The 24125-nt window shown below is 37.1% G+C and overlaps 1 protein-coding gene and 1 pseudogene across 3 annotated transcripts in view; one reads left to right on the forward strand and one right to left on the reverse strand.

Moving 5' to 3' along the window:
* The window catches only part of FAM91A1 (family with sequence similarity 91 member A1), a 42508-nt gene that overhangs the window by 16906 nt on the left and 1477 nt on the right, over nucleotides 1–24125 (reverse strand). For 2 of the 3 annotated variants that reach the window (XM_019720220.2, XM_019720108.2), the window contains exons 2-15: nucleotides 18897–18981; nucleotides 17717–17868; nucleotides 16043–16100; nucleotides 15272–15339; nucleotides 14595–14723; nucleotides 13285–13375; nucleotides 12818–12880; nucleotides 11255–11361; nucleotides 9596–9634; nucleotides 8962–9074; nucleotides 8400–8515; nucleotides 7450–7562; nucleotides 7029–7115; nucleotides 5060–5192 (exon numbers count right to left, since the gene is read on the reverse strand). In XM_019720220.2, coding sequence (XP_019575779.2) covers nucleotides 5060–5192; nucleotides 7029–7115; nucleotides 7450–7562; nucleotides 8400–8515; nucleotides 8962–9074; nucleotides 9596–9634; nucleotides 11255–11361; nucleotides 12818–12880; nucleotides 13285–13375; nucleotides 14595–14723; nucleotides 15272–15339; nucleotides 16043–16100; nucleotides 17717–17868; nucleotides 18897–18981 — 1354 coding nt within the window. The remainder of the gene's footprint in view (nucleotides 1–5059; nucleotides 5193–7028; nucleotides 7116–7449; nucleotides 7563–8399; nucleotides 8516–8961; nucleotides 9075–9595; nucleotides 9635–11254; nucleotides 11362–12817; nucleotides 12881–13284; nucleotides 13376–14594; nucleotides 14724–15271; nucleotides 15340–16042; nucleotides 16101–17716; nucleotides 17869–18896; nucleotides 18982–24125) is intronic. The other variant, XM_019720159.2, reaches the window with a different exon arrangement.
* On the forward strand, nucleotides 20787–21276 carry LOC109440130 (DAZ-associated protein 2; annotated as a pseudogene).

The raw sequence follows: 24125 nt of genomic DNA on the forward strand, positions 1-24125 counted from the left end.
AGGCTACCTCCTACTACTAAGAGTGCTGGCTTTATCTTCCTTCCTCTCCAATCCCAGCCACACCAGGGCAATGGCAAATTATGAAAGTCTAAAGTGCCACAGGAAAGCTGTGTCCTTCCCTCCCCCAATTATCAGTCCTTACAAAGAGCACCACAGCCCTATTCTGAATGTATCATAGGAACAAGAGTTCCTCCTTTAGAAATATGTGCTCTAGACTGCTGGTCCATAAACCATGAATTCACTCAGCATACAACGGATTTTAACCCCAACTTTCCCATTCTTAATCCTTTTGGAAAATACCAATCCTACTTACTCTCTAAAAAGACATATTTAAAGTTGAGAGAAACTTCAGAAGATCAAGTTAGCCCACCTCCCATATCAAGCAAGAATGAATCTAAAAAATATATATGGTCTGCTGAAAGGGCCTAGAAGCCTTGAGCATAGCTAGTGCCAAGATCTTGGTCTTTAACACCTGACTCCAGTAAAAGAAACCAGGCTCCTAGCAGAAGAGCCTGTCCAGGGCTGAGGCAGAAGTACAAGGTCAGACTATTTTGCCAGAAAGTAAAAAAAATTGCTCTAAAAAAGTTTTGTTTTTTTTAAAAGATGGAGACATGGCACAAGGAGACAAGAGCCAGCTTGAAGGAAATCTCACTGGCAAAATCTGGGGTAACTGGAGCACTAAAATAAGAGACAGGAACAAGTATAAATCACCAAAAAAATAGGAATTCATAAATCCACACGGAGACTATAAAAGAATGCCTCGTCCCAACTGTCAAACATGGAAAAAGTGCTAGAATTGGAAAAAATGATCAATTTGCAACCATCACAGTAAAGAATGCTTCAGGCAAGAATCATCAATGGAAGCTGTATAAATCTAGGAGGAAACATTGATGAGGAGTAGGACATTTGCATCATCTTAAAGTATTGCTTATTAGTTGTGGGGGGAAAATAGTTTACTACACACTAAAGAAATCAAAAAACGCATTGCCTGGGTGATCAAAATTAACATCACCAGTGGGAAGCAGTGGGAATCACATGCCTGCAGGTGCCATGCCCTTAGGTCACAGCATTACTTATGTAATGTTCTGGACGTGACTGCATAACCTGAATCTAATCATGAGGAAACATCACACACACCCAAGGTGAGAAACTTTCTATAAAACCAACAAAAAGGGACCAAATTCTTAAAAAATAAGAATATCATAAAAGACAAAAAATGGTTATGGATTTGTTCCAGAATAAAGGAGATAAAGGAGTGATGACAGTGAAATGCAGTTATCTGATCTTAAACTACATCATGTACCTGAGGGGGGAAATGATATAAAGGACATTACTGGGTCAAATGATATACTGGAACACAAATGGTAGATTACTGTATCAATATTAAATCTCCTGGAGTTGATGGAAAGGACTAGCCCCATTCTTAAGAAATATACCCTGAATTAAATTATATGCAAATCACTCCAAAATTTTAGGAGTACAAGTAATTACAGTTCTTATTCTTACAAATGTTCTATAAATTTAAAATATTTCCAAATAACATGTTTTAAAAAAATCCAGAGTCTGTGATTTAATAGAGGAAAGAGTCGTGCAGACGTCAGGCAGAGCACCTGGCCCACACCTGGAAAACAAGGTGGAGGCTGGACAGCGAGAAATGGTTGAAAGACAAGTCTGGTTGGAGCAGAGGGTGTAGCCTGGAGTAAAATGAGAGAGATCAGCATGGAGCTTAGGAAAAGGAGAGAAGGGAACAAATTCCATGAACACTAGAGAAATCCATGTTTGATTAAATACAAAGAAATCCAGTACAAACACATTTACTTTAAGAATGAAACAGAAATGATAAAACAGTCATGAGTGGAAAAATGTTGTCAGATAAAAAAACCTTAGTGAGGAGAGACTTTATTCAATGATCATTTTAAGGAACTATTATTAGAAGGGATGACTGCAATAGAAAAAGAACATCATGCTTATAAGGTCTTCAGGAGCTAGAAAGAATCAGGTGCAGGGAAGCAGGATGGAAGGACTGGGTACAGAATAATAGATAAGAGAAAGTTTTATGCTATTAAGTCAGCCTATTTTACAGGGAGGGCTGTGTGCTGGCTCAGACTGAGGATAGGGTCCTAGTTCAGTGGCCTGAAACAAGCAGAGAAACTTAACCAAAGTTGACCTTCACCAAGCATTTTGTTCTGCTTGATCAGCGGAGCCCAGCAGTCCAGCTCATTGTTTATGAGGCAGAGGGAATCTGGACAGTTGTCTGGCCCCGTCATAGGGAAGGAAGGGGAGCACATGGAGACTTAGATCTAAGTTATATGGGGAAAGCGTGAGTCCTTGCAGTAAGCCCTTTTCCAAAACACAAAAGGGTGAGGGGATTTCTTAACCTTCAGGTAAAAGTCAACATTGTCAATATCAAGTATAGAAAATATTTAATGAATACAAGGATAAGCAAGGAGGTCTAAAGAGCTGGTGGTGGTTAGAACAAGATTTTACAACCGTGATTGCTTTTCTACAAATGTGGTTTAATTTCTAAATGCTCCACAGCACTAGATGCCCAAATTAGAAAGAGTGGTTTTTATGTCTGACTTGTACTGATCCTAGCAGAAAGATGTCTTTTTAAAATCAAAGATATCTGAAAAAAATTATGCTTATTAAATGAAAAAAGTTAGACTACACATTGTTTTTATTTTGAAGCAGTACCTCACGCTTTCTAAAACCAAACGATTACTATGAAACCGGTCCTTTCCACATATATCAGAGGCTTGCTTCTGTATCTTAAGGCTTTTGCTTTACCGTGAATAACAAGTATTACATGAAACACACTACAATTAGTGATTTTAAAAGAAAATCCTTTCTACTCAAAAAAGATGCTAAAAACACCAATACTCCAGAATTTATTTTTAAAAAAGAGTAAGATTAAGTTATCACATCCAGCACCTATAGAAAGAAACGTTTCTCATCATGGAGAGTATTAACCCCCAATGCCCTGTTATTCTTTGCCTGGAATGAATAGCCTTCTTTTCTAAGCATCTAGAATTGTACTAGTTATACACCACCATTAGAACAATTGAGAAATAGCCAAATCATTTTCTGTGTTTCTAATGAGGTTCTGTGGTTCTAACGAGGCACCCCAGTTAAGAAAGGCTGGTTAAAAGAATGAAACTTCACAAATATTTGCAGATTTGGTCTTACGGGGAGGAGTCAATCACATTTTAACTTCAGAGCGTCACCAATTATTCTAAACAATGAAAGCTCCAACTAGTGCCAGAAACAGTCAACTATTTAAACCTACCTGAAAGGTTAGCATTTTATTTAATTACATTCATATACAATAGGTTTAGGTTTTCCATTTAACGTATGTGATGGTCAGTTAAGTTATTTAGACGATTTGTGATTAAAAAAACAAAGTTTAGTCCAGACTATTAAGTAACAGATTGTTTATGAATAAATCAGTAAAAAGCTTAGTGTTCCAGAGAAGATAATATATGGGACACAAGAAAGGAAAAAACTCAAGAGACATGGATTGAAGTCCCAGCCCTTCCATTTACTAATCATGTAGGCTTTAATGACTACATGGGAAGGAAATTTAACCAAGATAAGCTCCAATTTCCTTACCTGTAAACAAATTACACTTGGCTGCTCACTAGCACGCTCTGACATTTTCAGAGTTATGATGGGCACAAAAGGACAATATATTTCAAGATGGCTATAACAGAATATTTCAAATATTCTAACTTATTATCTCCATAAGTCACTAAAAGTCCCAGAAACTGTGCCCCAAGTGGCACAGCCTTGACAATGTCTTTGGATGTAAAAATCATCCAAAGACATCTTCAAGACTGTGCCACTCGCTGTTAGATAACTTGATCTAATAATACTTGGTGGCCAAAAAGTGGTTACTATCAACAAATGCTGATTAATAAATGCTTCAGGCTCTTGCTTGGAATTTGGTGATAGAATGTTCTCAGTTTTAACTATTTATGAATACTCTCAGAAAGAGCCCCAGCATATAGTGATTTACAATTCTGAACCAGACATGTTCAGGCTGCAAAAGTGAGTCATTAGATATTGAGTGTGTCCTGCCTCAATTTGCTAAACTACCCAGCATCTTCATTCTCACCTATACAATTCTTATAAAGTGACATTTGACTCTGTCCTTATTTTTTCTTTTTTTTTAATTGAGCTGAGAAGAAAGCCAGATGCTGGTGAAAGAAGTGGAATAAAAATGGTTATGACTAAGACACTGATGGTTTTGGGCTAGAAAATAGAACGTTCTGGTAAATGAAAAGAATGAGTGGAATTAATGTTATAGTGGTGCTAAAAATTCATGACATCCCAAGACACAGCTCTTGTGAATGTCCAAGGACTTGAGCCAAATGCTCTTACACTGGTGCCCAAGCCACTGCACCTTTTTAAAAACACACAGTCCTCGGTGCCATCCCACAACTGAGAACCTGCTGAGTCAGAACCTGAAACGTTAATGATACCATCAGTTCAACTAATGTTTGGAAACTCCCTAGCTATCCCCAAACTGAGAATGCATACTAAGGCACAGCCACGTTGGAGTACACCGACAGATTAAAATGGCTACTACTTTCTTTTACTCGTTTTACTTTATAAAGTAAAATACTTCAGTAAATATTCCAGCAGCATTTGAATAGGAAGCTATTTATTATGTTTATACAATGGAATACTTCATTCTTGAAATTTTATGCTTCCTAAATTACCTAAATTTTGGCATTCGTTCACCCCTCTGAACTGATACATATTCTCAATTCCACCCAGCTATTTAAACAAATTAACACGCCAACCCTTTTTAGAGGTACTAATCAGATTTAAATACTACAAATGTCAGTAACATCTAAGAGAGGAGAAGTAAAATAAGGTAAGAAACAGTTGATGAGCAAAGAAATTCACAAAAGAAGCTCTAGTTAAAAATTCAATATGCTGTCTGTACAAAAGGTATTAAATACGTGAGGATTAAATAAGTGAGCATGACCTGTTTAATTTCTTAGAAAAAAGTTCCATAGGATCATGTCTTCAGAATCAAGTATATTTCCCATACCGTAATTGGGTTGGTCTGGCTGTGCGGTTTGTGCAACCAGATCTTTATTATGACGAAGAAACAGGATCGTGTTTCTCAGAGTAAGTGCGTGGTCAAAATATCTCTGTGCTTCTCCTTCACCAGTGCTCTGAACCTAAACCAAAAGAAAATAAACTTTGCAACAAATATTGTCATCATGACATTTATCCTAATATATAACCACACAGTAGATTTATTAAAATATAAAAAAATAAAATCAGTAAATCAAAAATTTGCCCAGCCAATACTGAAATAAATTATTAACCTCAATCTCGGTTGAGTTTCCACTTGACTACATCTTTAAAGATAATAGAAATTACCCTGACAAAGAAAACTAACAATTTTAGCAACCAAATAATGCTAAATCACACCATTATCTAAGTTACATGTCCCATGTATGATTTAAATAGGATGCTTAAAATACTCTAAGATCTATATAGTCCGCTTCATCCAGAAAAGTACTTAATCCATGGTTACCTTTATGCCTCTAATTCTCATCAAGCTATTCACCATTGCTAAACATACAGCTTGAATTCACTCAACAAGGGTTCACTGAATCCCTATTACGCTATAATCTGTCTAGGATGTGATGCTAAAGTACTGGAACAAAACCCCTGCCTTCCTTGATGTTATACTTTAACACATGCTCTTCTGACCCTGTCAGTCACCTGTTTAATATATAAACACACATACATCCCCAAAACAACACAGAGAATGGAAGGAGAGGTCTACGGGGGGAAATAACTAAATCAGATTTGCATTAAATTAATAAGATCAACCAACTAAGTTTAATCAACATGAAGCTTCTTAAAAAGTAGCTAAGAAATTGTTTTTAAAAACTACACTTCAGACTCAGAGGCTTTCCCCAGAACGACTATGTGGTAAAACAAAAAAAAAAGAGTACAGCTATATAAACAGTAGAAGTGATCTTCCCACTTGCTGTATTTGATAAAAGCCTTGTTGGGGTGAGAAAAATAAAAATCAGGAAAACAACTTAAATGTGCTAGAAAAGAAAAAAGTGTACCAGAACATAATAAAAAAATTACTGGCAATGGATGACACACAGTAAGAAATGGGGTTAACAAGGTATTAAAAGTATTGAGGGAATGGAAATTTAAAAGTAAAAGAGACCAATTAATAACAAGGATTACCTCAAATATATTTCCACCCTAAAAAAGTAAAACTCCCACGGAGACAGACCAATGAAAACAATGTCATGGGAGTTTTTTTTTAGATATGAAGAAATTACAAAAATCATCAAAAGGTCTCTAAACAGCACATTTAATATACAGAGCTCACCACTTAAGTATAAAAGGTACCAAAACTATTAGCCAAGGGACACATTAGGCACACAAACTGTTTGCATAAAGAAGAGCAGAGAACAGACTATCTAGGGAATGAAAAATACCAAGATGTAGAGCTAAGGGAAACTCCTTTTGTACTCACAGGGGGAAAAGTGGTTAAGAGCAAAAATATGGCTCAAGTCTTCACGACACTAAAAGGGATAGTGAAGACTGGACGTAAACATGGTACCTGGAACATTGTTCCAGATGTAAGAAAGATGGAACAAAAACTTCTAATAAAACTGTTTAAGAGGAGATCTTCGAGTCAGACCAAAAAGTATAAAATAAAATAAAAATTAAAGGCTATTTCAGAAAAAAGCAATGTAAAAAATTACACTAGACTAAGATTTCTATACCCAATTTCTTCTACCTATCAAGTTATGCTGAGTTAGATGAGATATACAAGTCATTTTTAAAATCACAGAATTCACTCATCCACTCAATATGTTTAAGTCTAAATGACTGCAACAGTATTCAGATGGGGAATAATGGAGGAATGAGCAAGAATATACCACTAATCTACATAATCAGTAACTGATGTTTTATCACGCAAGAAAAGGTTTCAAATGCCCTGATATCAAATAATATTAACAGTAATCTAGATTTACCTTTTCCAGTTCTATAAGAAAGCTGTCCAGGGACTCATCTGAGAGTTTGCCAACTTCGAACATTGTGACTGCATGGCTTTTCAAGTTCTGCAATAAAGAAAAACAAAAAAACTGAAATGTATCTTAGTACTGATACAAGTCATTACAATTCTAGTTTTCCGTCTTTACACTGAGCACGGCATCTTATGTTATTCTTTCTAATATATTTAAACTGAAGGGTGAGTGGGGTGAGGGGCTGATTCTTCTAACTACAAAAGCAGCCCTCACTAAAAAGTGACTACATGCCTCTAAGGAATATAAAACAAAAGCAGCTGAGTTTTCAGGGATAAATCAAGGACTTAAAAGGATAGAAGAGCAGTGAATTATTTTCCATCTAAGCTTTATTTAAACATTTGGATATTTAAACAAGGATGTGACTTACTGGTGAAAGATTTCCCATCATTAAAAAGGCAGTGAGAGTTGAGTCAAACAGGAACGCGATACGCTTTGTATACCCTGTAGACAAACTCAAACTGCTTACACTGGCTGTATCAGCTGGAAAGAAAAATCATACTTTAAGTCAAGTGAATGAAAATTAGTCTTTGTCTATCATTTGGAATGAGAAACTATTTCATTTTGGCTTTATTTAATAACCAGAAAGTACATAATTAAATATAAGCAATAGTGACATTAGAAGAGGTTCCAAGTCCTATCTAGCTCCAACACAGAGAAAGTTGAAAAAAAAATTTTAAGGCACTCACTTTATAGTAAATTTCTTGAAAACTAGTAATAAATCAAGACTTGATAACTGTCAGGTCAATAGGACTAACTAGCCTACCCTCTTCAGACAAGTCACCTGGCTCAGGTAACTTGGGGTAGGAATGGGAGCCGCCATTGTACCCCTCTCCTCCCCCAACACAAAACCACAGGCCGCTACGTCGTCCTCTGTGCTTTGCCTCCTGCTGTGCTTAGCCGGTGCTGCGGACTTCCCTCAGTCACCAGCTAGCCAGCTCTTACTCATTCTTAGCCCAAACAGCATCTTCTCCATCAAGGGTCCTCGAACCTCCCTAGGCAGTTAGGGGGTTTTTCCTCTTTGCTCCCCACAAGCACTTGTGAACTTTTCACATTGCTGTGGTTTTTGTGGTCATACCGCCTTTTCTCACCCTAGACTTAATTCTTCAAAGGAAAGTACACATTCTTATCAATTTTCCACCCTTACGACCCAGCGTGGTGCCCAACATCCTGGTAAGTACTCAAAGCCTGCATGTTGAATGAACGAAATCTAGAAGAGAACTATAAAGTAACTAAGTCGAGAGAGTTCACTCTGAGTTTATGTGCAGACACATGCCGTATCTATAAAGAAACGCCAAATTTAACTGAGTAACTGCTAACCTGGGTCTTCTTGACTGTTTGTGTCAGTGTCAGTGGCCGACGAAGCTTCTTGTACAGGACTCCTACTTTCCCCGCCATCCCATGATAGGAGCATCTTTTGTGGATCTAAAGTGCTCCTATTAATGAAGAAATCATTCACTTCTTAAAAATCGTATACATGATCTTATATAAAAGTAGCTACTGAAGTCAGCACTTAAATTATGAACATCCAGTCATGAATACGACTGGAAGATGACGAAATCCCGGCATATTCAAGCCTGAAATTGAGATGCAGCCCAGAAATGCTCTGCCCACATACAGCAAGGTCCTTAACCAAGACCTATGGGCTTCAGGGAATTCGAGAAACTTTTACAATTATATGTGAAATATTGTATATGCTTTTTTCTGGGGAGAGGGTTCTTAGCTTTCATCAGATTCTAAAAAAGATTCATCACACACAAGCTTAAAAACCAATATATCGGGTTCAGCTCAAATGACAGAGTGAATAAGTACATGTGTTGTATGTAAAACTATGTTTTTTCAAAAAGAAACTCTAATATCTCATACTAAATAAATGAGTTACTTTAATCTGTTTATCGATGGAACATTTCTCCACGATGAATGAAGTTGATCCAAATTTATTACTTGTCCTTTCTTATGGGCAAAGCCCAATCGGCAATACATTGAAACAGCATTCTGAAAGGAATATAAAGGAAATGAGTGTTTAAAATAAAATAAACTAGACGTCAGAATCCTTGTAGAGGTAAAATATTATCACAGACTCTGCCTGCAGTGATCCTCAAACATTGTCATCCCTTAAGGAGACAAAAGAATTTTCAGTGGGCCTAGTCTTCCTCTGAGGTCTCATACGTGGAGAGGGAATGCTCCTGCTTCTCTGCCCGGCCCTCCCGAGATCGGCCCCCGGCGAAGCAGGAGTTGTTGCTCTAACTGACCTCATTACAAGACACCCATCAGCCTGCTTGCAGCTCTCCACGGACGTGAGTGACCCTGTCACTCTGTGGGATGCAATACTGACGGAGGGCCCATGTCCTGTGCTTTTCTATCTTGTGAGCACCCCCTGCACTGTGCACACCTCCTCTGAGAGTGAAAGAGAACCTCACTGCCTCCGTTTCTCAGTACCTTATCCGGACCAAAACCTGTAATAAAATCCACTCAGTGATTACACTGTAAGTAAAAAGACTATAAAAATTACATACCTTAACTAGGGATAAGTCTATCTCAAGGACATTTGCAAGCTGGAAAATAAAATAGAAAATTGTTTTACATTCTTATAATTATTAGCATATTATGGGTACAGTAGACATGTCAACCATAATCAACAAAATTTTAAATTATGAATAACTGAAAGACTGAATAAATGTTGAAATCAGAACTTTGCTCTTGCCATATCTCGAAGACACTCAGAGTAGTATAAATCCAGGTAGTGACCTTAACAAGTGAAGACTCCTTACTCTTTAACTTTGTCTCATTTAAAATAAGAAAATTCCTAGAGCAATCAATAGTCCACAGTCCTTTTACAATAGTCATGTGACACTTAAAGGCAGGGATACACCCTAAGAAATGCAACACTAGGCGGTTTGGTCTTTGTGTGAATGCACTGAGTGAATGCACTTGCAAAACCCTCCAAGGTCGGGCCTACTTCTGTAACTGGAGGTGCTATGCTTGTATACACAGGGCAGCACAGGAGGTTTGTTTACACCTGCATCACGGCAAACATATGAGTAACTGTTGTGTAAGCCCGACAGTTGGCTTCTCTTTTTGTAATGCAAGTGCCTGAGTTAGGTGTCCATTTTAAAGAGGCACCCACCTCAAGGAAGGCTCTCTCTAGCTACAGGACCAGCTAAAGAGCCAGGCTGCCTCCCCCACTGAGGTTCCTTTGTTTCAGAGATCTTGATTTCTGGAACTGATCATTTGGCCTACTTGTTTTTTCCTGGACCTCGCTGTGTGCCTTGTATGTTCCAGGGCCTATAAGTACCGTGTTTCCCCAAAAATAAGACCTAGCCTGACCATCAGCTCTAATGTGTCCTTTTGAGCAAAAATTAATATAAGACCCGGTCTTATATCATATTATATTATACCTAGTCTTTTATATTATATTACATTAATTTATTAGATATTATATTAATTTATTATACATTACATTATATTATACCCAGTCTTATATTATAGTAAAATAAGACCGGGTCTTATATTAATTTTTGCTCCAAAACACGCCTTAGAACTGATGGTCTGGCTAGCTCTTATTTTCGGGGAAACACAGTAAGAAACCTGTTTTCTTTCATTAGGAAACCTGTTTCCTAATGGTTATTGCCAAATGGCATCTTGCAATCCCAGTAAGAACCACAAAGGTAGGTCCAATAGTAAAACTGGTTTAGAAAGAGGAGAAGTGTGTGAGAGGCTCACCAGGGGAAAGGTGAGTGCACCCACGCTGATGGCATTAGTATCTCTAGACTGAAACTGACAGAAAGCAGTCGTCAAGTGTGCTATGACCTTAGGAAGGCTACCGTGCCACTAGGTCATAGGAATTTTTCAGCTCCATTATCTCTCATGTGACCACTGTCATGGATATGTGGTCCCTCAGGTGGTGATGCGGCACAAGACTAAAGTCAGATAAAAAGTTGTTTACCAAATTTAAAATACATATTCAGAAAGAAAGTAACTGAAGAACAGTTACTTATTAAAATTAAAATTTTGCACATTAAATTATATTAAAGTGTACTGAAATTCTGTGATCTACCCATGTATAGATTTTTAAAACTTTTTAACCATATCACTAAACATTTGGCCTACTTTAACATAAACTTACGTTACAATCTTGAGGTTAAATTCTTTCACAAGACATTTGGCACACTTACCTCTGCAACATTAGTATGCTCGTCTATTGAAACAAATATCTTATAGAGTAGAGTTTCAAAATAATCACCTTGCACTCGATTCATTACAAAACCTTCAAGAGGAGGAACTAAAATAAACAAAATAGACTTTCTCAGTGATACAATTTTATAAAACAAGAAAGTATAATTCAAGTATCTACTTAAAAAGAGAAACCTCTAACTTGAAAAAACTAAAATCAACTTTTGATTTATTTTATCTACTCCACAGTAAGTTTTCTAAAACTCCCAAAGTTAAGGCCATATAAACCCTGTCTACACAGAGAGGACTCTGATGGTTGAGCATAAATAAATCCTACGAGTGATTTAATCTCCATGAAATAAACTAATCAAAGACCAATCTTTTTTAGGTGGATCTCAAATGAGTCGACATTAGTTTATCAGATGAGAGTAGAAACTTGAGTAATACTTTCATATTTTCCAGTGGTGACAGAAAACCACTACCACCTGAAAGACAAGAGATTGTCTTTCAGAAACCTCTTCGCCAAAACCTTTGAAACTTTAAAACTAGTATTTCATTTGTTATGGCATTTACTTTTTCAGCTGTCCTCCATGTTTAAAACAGAATTCATATCTGTACATGGTTCAAAATGTGTTATTAAAGAATTATAAACACATGTAATAAAAATAAAGGTCAGGACACACTAGAACATGATAACCTGTCAAGATTCAAAACTGATGAGGGAGCATTTTTTTAATACGCCCTCTCATCACTTGTTAATAGTAGGGTTATTCCCTGGAGTTTTCTGACACTTTATATTTGACTACACAAATACTAAATTATCTTAGTATAGTAAAAGATACCACAAACAAAAACAATAGTTAAAATATATGCTGGAAAACATATTTGTGACACACAACCGAAATATAATGAGTACTTCTATAAATTGGTAAGCAATGTAAATAGAAAAAAAGTTCCACTTGTGTTCAAGGATGTCAATCATATCACTATTATAGCAAAAAAAAAAAAAAAGGACATAATCTAAATGACCAGCAATAGAGGAATTGTTTAATAAATCGATACATCCTTAAGTGTAGAAGGAAATATACAAGGGCCTTAATATTGATTTTACTTAGGGAGGGCAGATGAAGTAGGAAGGAAGGAGGAGACAAAGACAAAAAAGATGGTAGTGATATGAAAATATAAGGTACAAATAAGTGAAAATGGAGAATATACAATTCTATATTACTGACTATCTATAAAAACTGATGCACTGAACAAGGACTAAAAGGTACATGCATTTAGAAAAACAATAATTTGATTTAGGATAGTGAGACCTTTATCTCAGATTTCTATTATTTTAATATAGTGTATATGTCAAAATAACATAAAAATGAAAATAAGAAATTTAAGTAAAACCACCATAATGTGTTACAATGTAAAGAGAAGAAATGTTTTTCTTTAATAAAAACTTCTAACATCGAAGATCCTAGAATCATTTGTGTCTAACTTTAGAAGGGTGATATGCAGTGCCGAGAAACTAGTAGTCATTCTAAGAACCTTGAAAGACATTAGCACATACTTACCTGCTATACAACTGTCATCAGATATTGGTACATCCAGATAAATGAATCCTTTGTTATATAAACCTACAGAAGCAAAAGTACCTGGTTTTAGACAGAACATTAAACATTAGTAATTAAAAAAAAAGATTTCTGATTTTCTGTAAAGATTCTTATAACTGAAGGCTATGAGAAAAAGAAAAAAGTAAAACAGAATTAGAAAAGAATTATATCAAAGTTTATAAATCGAGGTTTCCCTGATATACTCAAAACAATAAAGTTTTTCTTATGATTCATTTGTATTAATTTCTAGTGCATGTGACTAATTATAGTCACACTGGAAAACAGTGGACTAAGGTCACATTTCAAACAATAACATACTTTAGGAAATATTGCTACTTTTACCTAATTGATAAATAATTGCTGTTTATTGTCGATGGCTTAAAACAAGCTTTTACGTTGACAAAAGACCATTTCTACTAACCACTTACTATGTACTACATTGTAATCTAGTGATCCAGCCAGCTGAGGGCCTGCATCGATGATCTTATCAACAGCGCATCTCTCAGGCAAAGTGCATATCTAAGAAAAGCAACATATTTTCAATTAAGGTTTGTCCAAATTAACCCATTTATGTCTCCTCAAATCTACTCATGTTTAAACCAATGATTATGTCATTTGTTGAATGAGCTATAGATTTTTTCCATTTATCGCTCTACATTTTGAACATCAAAGCTATGCCCAGAACCATCAAGTAAGGTGCCACAAGATGCTACTGTAGCAACAAAATTCAGAGAACAAAGTAACTACAAATATCAATACTTGCTGGTAAGCTGCAAGTCTTCACTAATAAGCACCAATATTTACTCAGCTTCTTTGAATTGGTAGCTGATCCATTTGTGATTCTGAACCTCTCAAAAATGAAGTTTATTCAAACTCCACATTATTATCAGTAACAAGAAGTTCACCATTTTATGACTCAGTTTGACAGCTCTGCTGGGAAGTGCTTACGTTAAAGCAAAACTTCTGAGCTTTTCACTCATTGGAATTAATCTGTCCTCTGGGGTAAAATAGAATGCAAACAAACAAACAAAGCCCACATGCTCACTTACATTTCTGTAATCGCCAGAGATACGATCTGGTCTCTCAGGCCCCTGTCCGTTACCCCACCCCTTTCCTGTAAGTCAGCAGCTCTTCTAAGATGTATAAGGCTTGTATCAAATGTGGTCTGACCACTGGGAGCATCGTTTCCCTTAACCTTGACACTCTCGCCCTGCCAAAGCACCTACCCCTGAGCAATTCAGCACAGTAATTGAGACTGCAGGTTCCATAGCAAACTATCGGTTAAAATCCTGGACCTTGAGCCATCACTTCATTTCTCTGTGCTCAACTCTCCTCAAATGTGAAATGGGGTACAAATAATCCATACCTCTGGGGTTATGAGAATTAAATGAGAAAACATAAAAAGCACTTGGAATAGCTGGCACATCTAGCACACAGCAAGTGCTCAAAAAGCATTAGCCAGTATTATTGTTGATAGCTGCAGTATCCCATCAATTTACATAAAACTGCTATCTCTATCTAGTTAAAATCTCTAGATTATTATACATGAGCCAAGCCAAGTATCCCTCATTATTAAAGAGTATCTTGGGAACCCACCAATCTTCTAGCCTAAGATCACTAAAACTTTTTAATTTGTTTCCTTTTCTTCAGGAAAACCAAAGCGTGTTATTTAAAAAATAAATAAATAAAAATAATTTTTAAAATAAAAATCCTACGTTTAGCTTTTCAAGATAACTACCTTTATGTCATCTTCTGTGATATACGCAGCCTGGACCACCCACCATGCCTCTATGGCAATTTCCACCGGCTTTATTGGCAGAAGATCACGGGCCGTTTTCCTTCTGAAAAATTTCTGCAACAGTACAATCTGCAATCAATCTAAAATTACTACTTTTGTTCTTATAAATCATATAATAAGACTGTTTCTAACAGGCTAAATAAACAGCTTTTTAAATTCTCATGTTTTAAAATCTGTTATTCTAGATACAGTGAATGGAGAAAGTCATACTCAAATTATTTCAAAACAAATTACTTCAAAACACTAGTCATTAGATCTGGATGTAAATCCAGAAATTAAAATGAAAACCAGGATATGAAAATGCATTTGGAAAGTGTGTCCTCATCTCATCCATTAAGTGAAACGTGGGAGTGGAATGACCAAGTAAAAAGACCAGCAGAGCAAAATTAATTTTTAAAAATAAACTGTTTTATGTCTTCAATAGTTTTAATTCAATAATCACTTAAGCTATATAACCTAGAGAATACTGAGGAGCTGTTTTTGTATTGTTTCTGTATCAAGCATATTTTATTTGATCAGAGAAATTACAATTCATTTTTTCTACCACTTAAAGAAATTAATCAGACTGTGATAAGAAGGACAAAAAAATGAGAGAGAAAGGGAAATGATTAACTTACTTTTGATGATCTACACTGATTCATCAGATCGATGTACTGGTTTCTTCCTATGCCAAGAAGCCTTAGACCTGAAAGGAAGACATTAAAAACATTTACTACATCTTGAAATGTCAGTACACTCACAAGTCTTTTAGGAAAAAACCTTTGGCTTTTGTTCATCTTTTGATCATTGGTTGACAATCAGTATCAAATTAAAAGGAATTCTTCAAGCGAAACATAAAACGAAACTGAAGGAGATGAATTCAAGCTGAATAAAGGTTTTTGACAATGTTAAATGAGAACATTTTTTAAAAGCAGAAGTCCTCCCAATTTCGAGCGTCAAAATGCACTTCTCAGCAGAAGTCTCGTCTTACACAACAGAACTATGTTACATTCCAAATATACACTTCATTAAAATAAGCATAACAGAACATCAGCAAGTTACGTTACTAACAACTGTGAATCACGCTGTAAAAATACTGTATACAAGTTTTCTTCCCTCATTTGGTACACAACACAACCCAAACATCAAAAAGAACTTCATTCTCTAGAAATATATAGACTAGTGCCATTTTTTTTATTCTACCTCTCCAAAATACTCTTCTCAGATATTCAGACTAAATCTTACACTTGATTTGTATCCTGATAAAACTCCCATCAATCGTGTTGCTTGCTGGTCTCATCCTTCAAGTATTTCCAGTTTAAAACACACATTACGACACTGCGACGATAGCATGCATGCACAAAGACACACTCTAAACATTACCTCCTTCAGCGTGATTAGATACTCACAGTCAGCAGCAGTAAAATTGGGCAAAGAATCGTAACTTTTCTCACTGTTCATAATGTCCTTTTGAAAAGAAAAAAATTAAAGAAAAACACATATATAAATATATATTTCCATAGCCAATCAGAGTAACAACAATTATTACATGAAACACTGAGATTAGAGTTCGGCAACCTCAGGCGCGTATGCCACATTGTGGCACTTACCACCCTGTCTCAACCTAGTAACTACAGATCAGACTTTCAGGTCTGGGTTTCTCATAGCACGCTAGAATCCCAGACAGTTGCCCTGTAACTTGTGCCCTGTGGAAGTTATGCAAGGAATACCTACCTGCTAGAGCTCAGAGGTCCAGTCTCTTCACACATCATACCTAATCCTAGACTCCCACCCTGAGAAAAGGCCAAACAACGTGTCCCAGCTCCATCAACACACACCTAAGACACGCACTACCAACAAAGCTTTTAACCTTAGTCATCTTTGCTCCTAGGAGTGCCAATCGGCAGCAGAGTTACCCTCAGTATCCAGCTTCTTCCAACCCCCATGCGTTTTTCCAATAATAAACCAAATGTTCGCTGTGCAGATAAGGCTGACTTTCAACCCAGAAGCTATACCCAATGGTGTAAGAACAGAAACCGGACAGCAGTAAGCACGTGGACACAACTCAAACCTGGTCAATGGGACAAAACCTCCCACTGTGATCTCCCCCAAATGTGTGACAACACCAGAAAAATAATCAAAGAGACAGCAACAACCAACTATTCTACTCACTGATTACGGGCCACCTTCGTTATGCTACTCTGGTTCTCAGGAAAGGGCCTGACAGAAACCTAGGCTGTCAGGCCCCACGCTGTACTGTACATTTCCTCCAAAAGGGACACAGGAGCCGGGGGACTACAGAAGTGCCCATGAAGAGGAGGGTAAAGATCTAAGCAGCGGGAGCACTTGTAAAGGAAGCCACATCATACAGGAGCTAGCCTCACTCTTACTACCGGTTCCCAACTCCTCTAGTTCTAGGCTTCTCTCTGCTCTTAGAGAGCTAGTGAGCACAAAACAGTAGCATTCAAATGTAATTAAGTAGCAAATATTGCCGATCTTTACATAAAGCTCACTTAAACACAGCATATAACTAACTGGTATTTAAAGTTATTCAACACAGGCCTTAAAACTGCCCTTGGAAAAAGACTAACATCTCAAAGTTAATTATAGAAAGATTAACAGCCAGGGCTACTAATACATTTCTCTTTCTCTGACACGTGTATAACATTAGGTCTATATCACCATTATTCTTGCTACAGTTAGTAAATAGCTAAACACATTAAGTTTCTCTGAGCTTAATGTTCAATCCTGTCACTCACATTTTTCAACCTTAATCATGTATCAAAAGCAATAAATTTTATACAAACTCTATTAACATAAAAGACTGATTAATGTTACAATAGCAGAGCCTGCAAGGCTTTCAAGAACACAGAATAAACACAGATATTTTTCCACTATGAAAACACTGATAACATAAATGTGGCTAAAACAGTTACCTTATAGCCATCAGACTTTCTTATATTCTACTCTCAGAAACAATGTCCACTGTAGCTGAGACCTGCAGAGCTGGTCATCACCTGCAAAGTATCTCTGCCACGTAGTCCCATCCCATTCCTAATGGTTCATATACACTGGAAACTCACCTCCATAATCCCAGTATAATATGAAAATGGTGTTATCCTCAGGCCCTTTACCATAATGTCCGACAAGTGGTAAGGGTACAGCATGAGGTGATCACGACTGTATTTCAGTAGTTCCTCATAGTATTTACGTTCATCTTTCTTGACATGTTTAACTGGAGAAAGAAGGAAATTATTCAGTTTTTATCAGGTGTCTTATACTTACATCGAGGTATAAATGCAACGAGAACTACTTTACAAACCAATACTAATTAACAAGAAAAGTATGAAAACTGGAAGAGAATGCATCTACTCGAAGTTGGAACAAAGAATTATACCACAAGAAACACTTAAGAATATATAAGTGTGTAATAGGACAGTTAAGTAGAGAAACAATTCTTACCAAATCAAAAAGCAAAGAAAGCAAGCATGGACTGTCACTCCAAAAGGTACAAAATATAGGCTATAATTCATCCCTTACCATATATATATATATATAATTTCTTACTATATCACTTTGTAAGATAGCCAACCTAAATGGTAGTTTTTCTATAAAATCAAGCCAATTTTTAAAAACTGTTTTTTGTTTTTTAAATGTAAAAATACCCCTGACTTTCTTAGAATACATAGAAAATCTATCTCTGAAATACTATGCTTAAAATAAGCGTAGCACTTGGGAGGGAAAAATAGCAGGGCAAGAGAATAGACTGACCAAAGTAATCGGACAAATAAAAACATTAAAAATAAAAGGAGTTTAAAAAAACACAGAAGGAAGTAACTGTTTAGAATTTGTTCCAATTATTATAAAAAGAGTTTTTATTAAAGTTATATTATTTGGAAAATTTATGGAGACAAAAACAAAACTCAAAGTCTAAAATTATTAAGAACTAATGTACTTCTTTTCTGGCATATTTTATCATCTAAAGTAAAAAGAGGACATTCGACTCAAGATTAATACTGTATAGGTAAAATAAACCTTTCAACAACACTCTAAAAAGTAATTTTAATCAGAACTAGAAAGATCTATTTGCTAATTAATGCAAACTGTGGTTAGGTGGGATGGGTCGGTGTAGACTTTATCTTAAGGTCCGTACACGTAATCATTTCAGTAAAGTGAAATATGTACTGAAAAGATAGGACAGATACATGGGAATGATAATTCAGCAACAGTCACTTCCACCTCAGCATAAAAATGTCTACTTACCTAAGTTATTTCTGTATCGTAACTGATTGCGGATGCTGTACAAGACAACCTGCTTTTCATATTCTCGCTGTGAATTCCCAAGACTCTAAAAAAAACATTCAAATGGATGTAAAATAGCTTCTAAACTAAACAACAGTACATTCTTCCCATAAAATTTCAAAACCATGGCCCCTAATTTCATCCCAGAATCTCCTATTTCCAGAACTGAATAAAACAAGACTTTCTTAAATATTATAGTACTAAGTTTCTGCTACAGATTTAGAGCAAAAATTCAATGTTAATTTTCAGTCTGTCATTCTAAAAGGATTTCATGAAAGCATCTCAAGTATTTAATATCACATAAAAGATCAGTTTGAGAGCATAACTTAAGTTAACAAAACACTACGTTCTACCTATAGGTATCCTTCCTGACTGTCCCCAATTCGTGTGTGTTGGATGGATGACTGGATAGATGGTTTCCTGCACCTACATTCATTTAAACTTAAGAATGGCAACTAAGGACAGATCCCTGTCTGATAATTATTTGGAGCTTAGGGCTATGCTTATTAAAAATTAAGATTTCTAGAGAATGCACATTTCAAATGCACCTCTAAATAAGACTGTTTCTTAAAAACATCACCTCCTTATCGTCTCATTAGCAAACATTCACACAATTTTAGAATTCCAATATAGATTTTAAATGATCAAAACACTTTCTAGCTGTGCACTTAAGTGTTTTAAGCTCAAAGTTGGGTTCTCAAGAAAGCAAAGAATATGTTTGCCTAATTATAGTCAACATTATATTCAATGTGCAACCATAAACTTAATTTAATATGTGACTGCTATCCTCCTTCTAATTACTAGGTAAGATCTTTCCAGTATGCTATAAAATAAAATTAGACATCTCAGGGGACTAAAGACAGAAAGATCAGAGGGTCCAGTTATACTTCTTACTCGTAGGTTTTTGAAAGCCCAGGTAAATGTCCATACACATACTTTCACTTAAGGCAATCTTCACAAAACAGATGGAACTCACAACTAAATAAACTGTCATGTAACTGGAACCACTGGGGCGAAGAAATTTAAGAAAAAAGGGACATGATGTGAGAAAAATTAAAATCTTTCTTCCTACAACTAGATTAATTAGTTTTATCACAGGTTAAACCATAACTCACACTATGCTGGAATGCATATGCTTATATTATTTTCATCCATTTTAACATTACAAATAGTTAGGAATAAAGTTCATTTGTAGAGAAACTATTCTACCATCCTCTGTGTAGCACCAAAGCCAGGCTCAGTAATGAAGACATTTAGGGGACTCAAAATATTAGGCTTTCTGTAAAACTTTCAAAGGGTTTCCTCTAGCTCTAATGCCAAATAAAAGTCTCTTTCTCAGGGACACAAAACACACACACACACACACACACACACACACACACACACACACAGCAATCTACTAAAATCTTTGCAACTTCCAAACTTGAGGATTTGCTCTTCTGTTTTAAGGTAAGAACCTCACCATAAGATTTAAAATAAAACAACTATAAATTGCTTTGAACAATGAATACAAGATACTGGCAAATTATAAAAAAAAAGAAAAAAAATACTGAACTAATGGCCCAAAGCACAACTTCTTAATTTTTTAAAGTCCAGTACAGCCCGTATCACATAAAAATATTTCATCTCACCCATAGAAAAGCAATAGTTTTGAACACTAGTTTCAAATACATTTTTAAAAGAAAATCTGAATCACCTTCCCCCAGTTTTGAGAACCAGGAAATACAACTAACTTCCAAATTAAAAACTCATCAAAAGTTACTGGGATGTGACTTCAAACAGGAAGAGGACAAAAAAAAAACCACACAAAACCCGTCCATGACGCGGAGCCAAACCGGACCCGCAGCCACCATGAATAGCAAAGGTCAGCATCTAACGCCCACCTGCGCTGTGCAGGCTCCTGGGATCCCGTGACCCTCAGACCTTGCATCTTCCTGGGCCTCCACCCTATGCTGATGCACCACCTGCCTACTCAGAGCTCTCTCCTCAGAGCTTTGTGCACCCAGGGGCTGTCACAGTCGCCACATGTCAGCTGCATTTCCTGGCACCTCACTGTAGCTTCCCACGGCCCAGTCTGCGGCTGTTGGACCTTTAGGTTCCACCATTTCTGTGGCTTATTATCCAGTTGGCCCCATCCACCCACCTGGTGCCACAGTGCTGGTGGAAGGAGGGTATGACGCAGGTGCCAGATTGGGAGCTGGGGCTACTCCTGGCTCCTCTTCACCCCCGGATGCCCTCCAATGCTGCTCAGCTTGCAGTCATGCAGGGAGCCAAGGTCCTCGTCACTCAAAGGAAGGGAAACGTCTTCATGGGTGGCACAGATGGTGGCTACATCTGGTGAAGGACCAAGGCCACCTCGGTGCCGGGAAAGACTGCAACCTTCAGCACTTCTCACAACGTCACTGCTTTAGTCCTATTAGCCTGAAGGTGCAGCTTAGACACATGTTGGGGTGTTTTTCTGGTGCCCAAACTTGCAGGCACTTTTCAAACTTAATAAGGAACCATGTAATGGTAGCTGTACCTCCCTAAAGCTTTGTGAGGAAGGGGAGGTATTCATTCATAGAATGAATGTGGGTGAAGCAGCCTTAAGGATCCTCCTTTAATCCGTCTGGCGTAATACTGTACCATACTGGCCTTTGCTTTTCGTGACACACATCAAATTAAGTTTGGAGGGAACTTTGATCTTCCTAAGAATTAAAGTGGCCAAATTACGTATTCTGATTGGTCTTTAGTCTCCTTTAAGTCTCTGCTTTATATTACTTGTCTGCCTTTTCGTTTCCTTTGTTCCACATCCCACCCTCAACCCTAGCCTTTCCCTCCGATCTCCACTGAATCAATGGTGCAGGACAAAAGACAGTCAGAACGCTTTCCTTCTCTCCTTACACTCCTCCCCACTTATCATCTTTTATCTCGTCTTTCACAAGGATCCCCTGAACCCCCGCTCTGCCCTAAACAACCCCAGGACTTCTGCTTTTGCATCTCCTCAGCCAAAAGTGGACGGTGCCTTTTGGACTCTTCTCAAAGGTTGTCTTTTCTTTTTTTTTTAAGATTTTTAATTTTTTTTTTTTTGTTTATTGGGGAAGGGGAACAGGACTTTATTGGGGAACAGTGTGTACTTCCAGGACATTTTATTGGGAACAGTAGTGTGTTTTTTCCCAGGACTCATCGAGCTCCATCCAAGTCAAGTTGTTGTCCTTTCAGTCTTGGTTACGGAGGGCGCAGCTCAGCTCCAGGTCCAGTGGTCGTTAGTCGCAGGGGGCGCAGCCCACCATCCCTTGAGGGAGTTGAACCGGCAACCTTGTGGTTGAGAGCCCACGCTCCAACCAACTGAGCCGTCTGGCCACCCAGGAGCTCAGGGGCAGCTCATTGACTTCACTCTAGTTGTGGAGGGTGAAGCTCGCTGGCCCATGCAGGAATCGAACCAGCAGCCCTGTTGCCCAGAGCTCGCGATCTAACCAACTGAGCCACCCGTCCACCCCAAAGGCTGTCTTTTCATACATGAATCAAACACCAATTTGTTTTGGTGCCAGAAATACTGATCTTGTTTGAACAAAGTCTATTGTAAACAACAGGTTTTTTTTAAAATGTGGGGGGAGGCAAGGAGGAGGATGCATTTCATAAGCCTGATGACTTTAGAGACAAATTAAGGGAAATTTTCAGATAAAAAATTGGTTACCATTTACTGTCCGAGTGTCTGATGCAGCCACTCATGGCTCCCCAGAATTCCTACGCTGGGTTAATGACGTCATATTATGAATGTCTCACTACAAAATGACTTGAGTCCAGTGAAATCTCATTAGGGTTAAAAGTATTTCAGGGATCCTTAATATTTTGATTTTTGTGTTTCGGCAACTGGGTTTATTTTATTTTATCCTATAATTTCAGTTCATCTAAATTTTGTGTTCTGTACATGTGATGTTTGACTGTACCATTGGCTGTTATGAAAGTTCAGTGTCATATGTCTCTATACTGTGGTGCACTTGTGGATTTTTTTATACTAAAAATGTAGAAAGACTGTTTTGAAGATTTGAAAACAAAAAAGTTAATGTAAACTCAATCAAAGTACTTAGGATCTCTAATGCCAAAAAGCAGTTCTTTCCATACAAGGAATATTCCCCACTTATAAAATACCTGAGCTTTAACTTATCACCTGGAAAAAAATCTCTTACTGATGCCATCACTCATTCACTCCAAAAATATTTACTAAGCTAAATGTGATAGGTGCTTATAATACGAAAGCGAAACAAGTAATGTAACTGGAAAATGTAATATAGTGGGATAAGTGCTACAGATGAGAAATACAGCGCAGTGGTAATATATCCGAGACAACTGATCCAGATTTAGGTCAGGGAAACTTTCCTGGAGGAGTTAATATCTGAGATTCAAAAAGAAGCTGCAAGTAATCTATAGGAGATGGGTAGTGACAGGACTGGGTTTGCATTTTAGAAACCTGATCCCAGTGTAGTGTGAAGAATGGGTGGGAGGGCCCTATTCTAAGGGCAAGAGACCAGAGATAAAAGCTGACGCAGTAACTTAGGGAAACAGTGGCAAGGCTAGAGAAAGACTAAAGAAGTAAGTAACTTATACAGATGGGCTTTGCAACACCTTCTACAAGTGGAAACTTATCCTCAGCTAAAACAGCTATTCTTTTAAGAGATCTTACCCCCCAAAAAATTTTCAATTTGATGTCACGTTTACAACTAATTTTAACACTGTTCTGTGATTTTTAATAATCATGATTAAGGTTTAAAAAATTTTTGCCAATACTAATTAAGGTCAATTACTCATGTTGGACATAATTGAACCATCCGTCTTTCTTCCCTTATGCTACATTTATTTTTGTGAAAGGAAGAGTAGACAAAAGATGGAAACAAAGAAAAGAACAATTGTTGGTTTTTCCAGTCGTCTTTGGATATGCCAACAAAACCCTAAAGAACAAAAGTGTCCACCAAAGCCTTCGCTGAAGCTTAACAAGAGAAACTTACTCCTTCAGGTTTAGAGTTTTGTTCTTCCGGGTCAAGCTAAATGCTACATGGGCAGCCAAGATTTCTGAGTCCCTTAAATGTATCTTTCTACTTCCCTGTCTCCTTGATATCTTAAAGCAAAAGCATTTTCTCTGCAATTTGATGCACTGCCAAACCTTATTCATTTCCCAGAACTAAGCCCCCAAGCTGAGAGAGGTGGCAAAGT

This window comes from Rhinolophus sinicus, linkage group LG12 (genome assembly GCF_036562045.2).
Source record: "Rhinolophus sinicus isolate RSC01 linkage group LG12, ASM3656204v1, whole genome shotgun sequence".
NCBI lineage: Eukaryota > Metazoa > Chordata > Mammalia > Chiroptera > Rhinolophidae > Rhinolophus > Rhinolophus sinicus.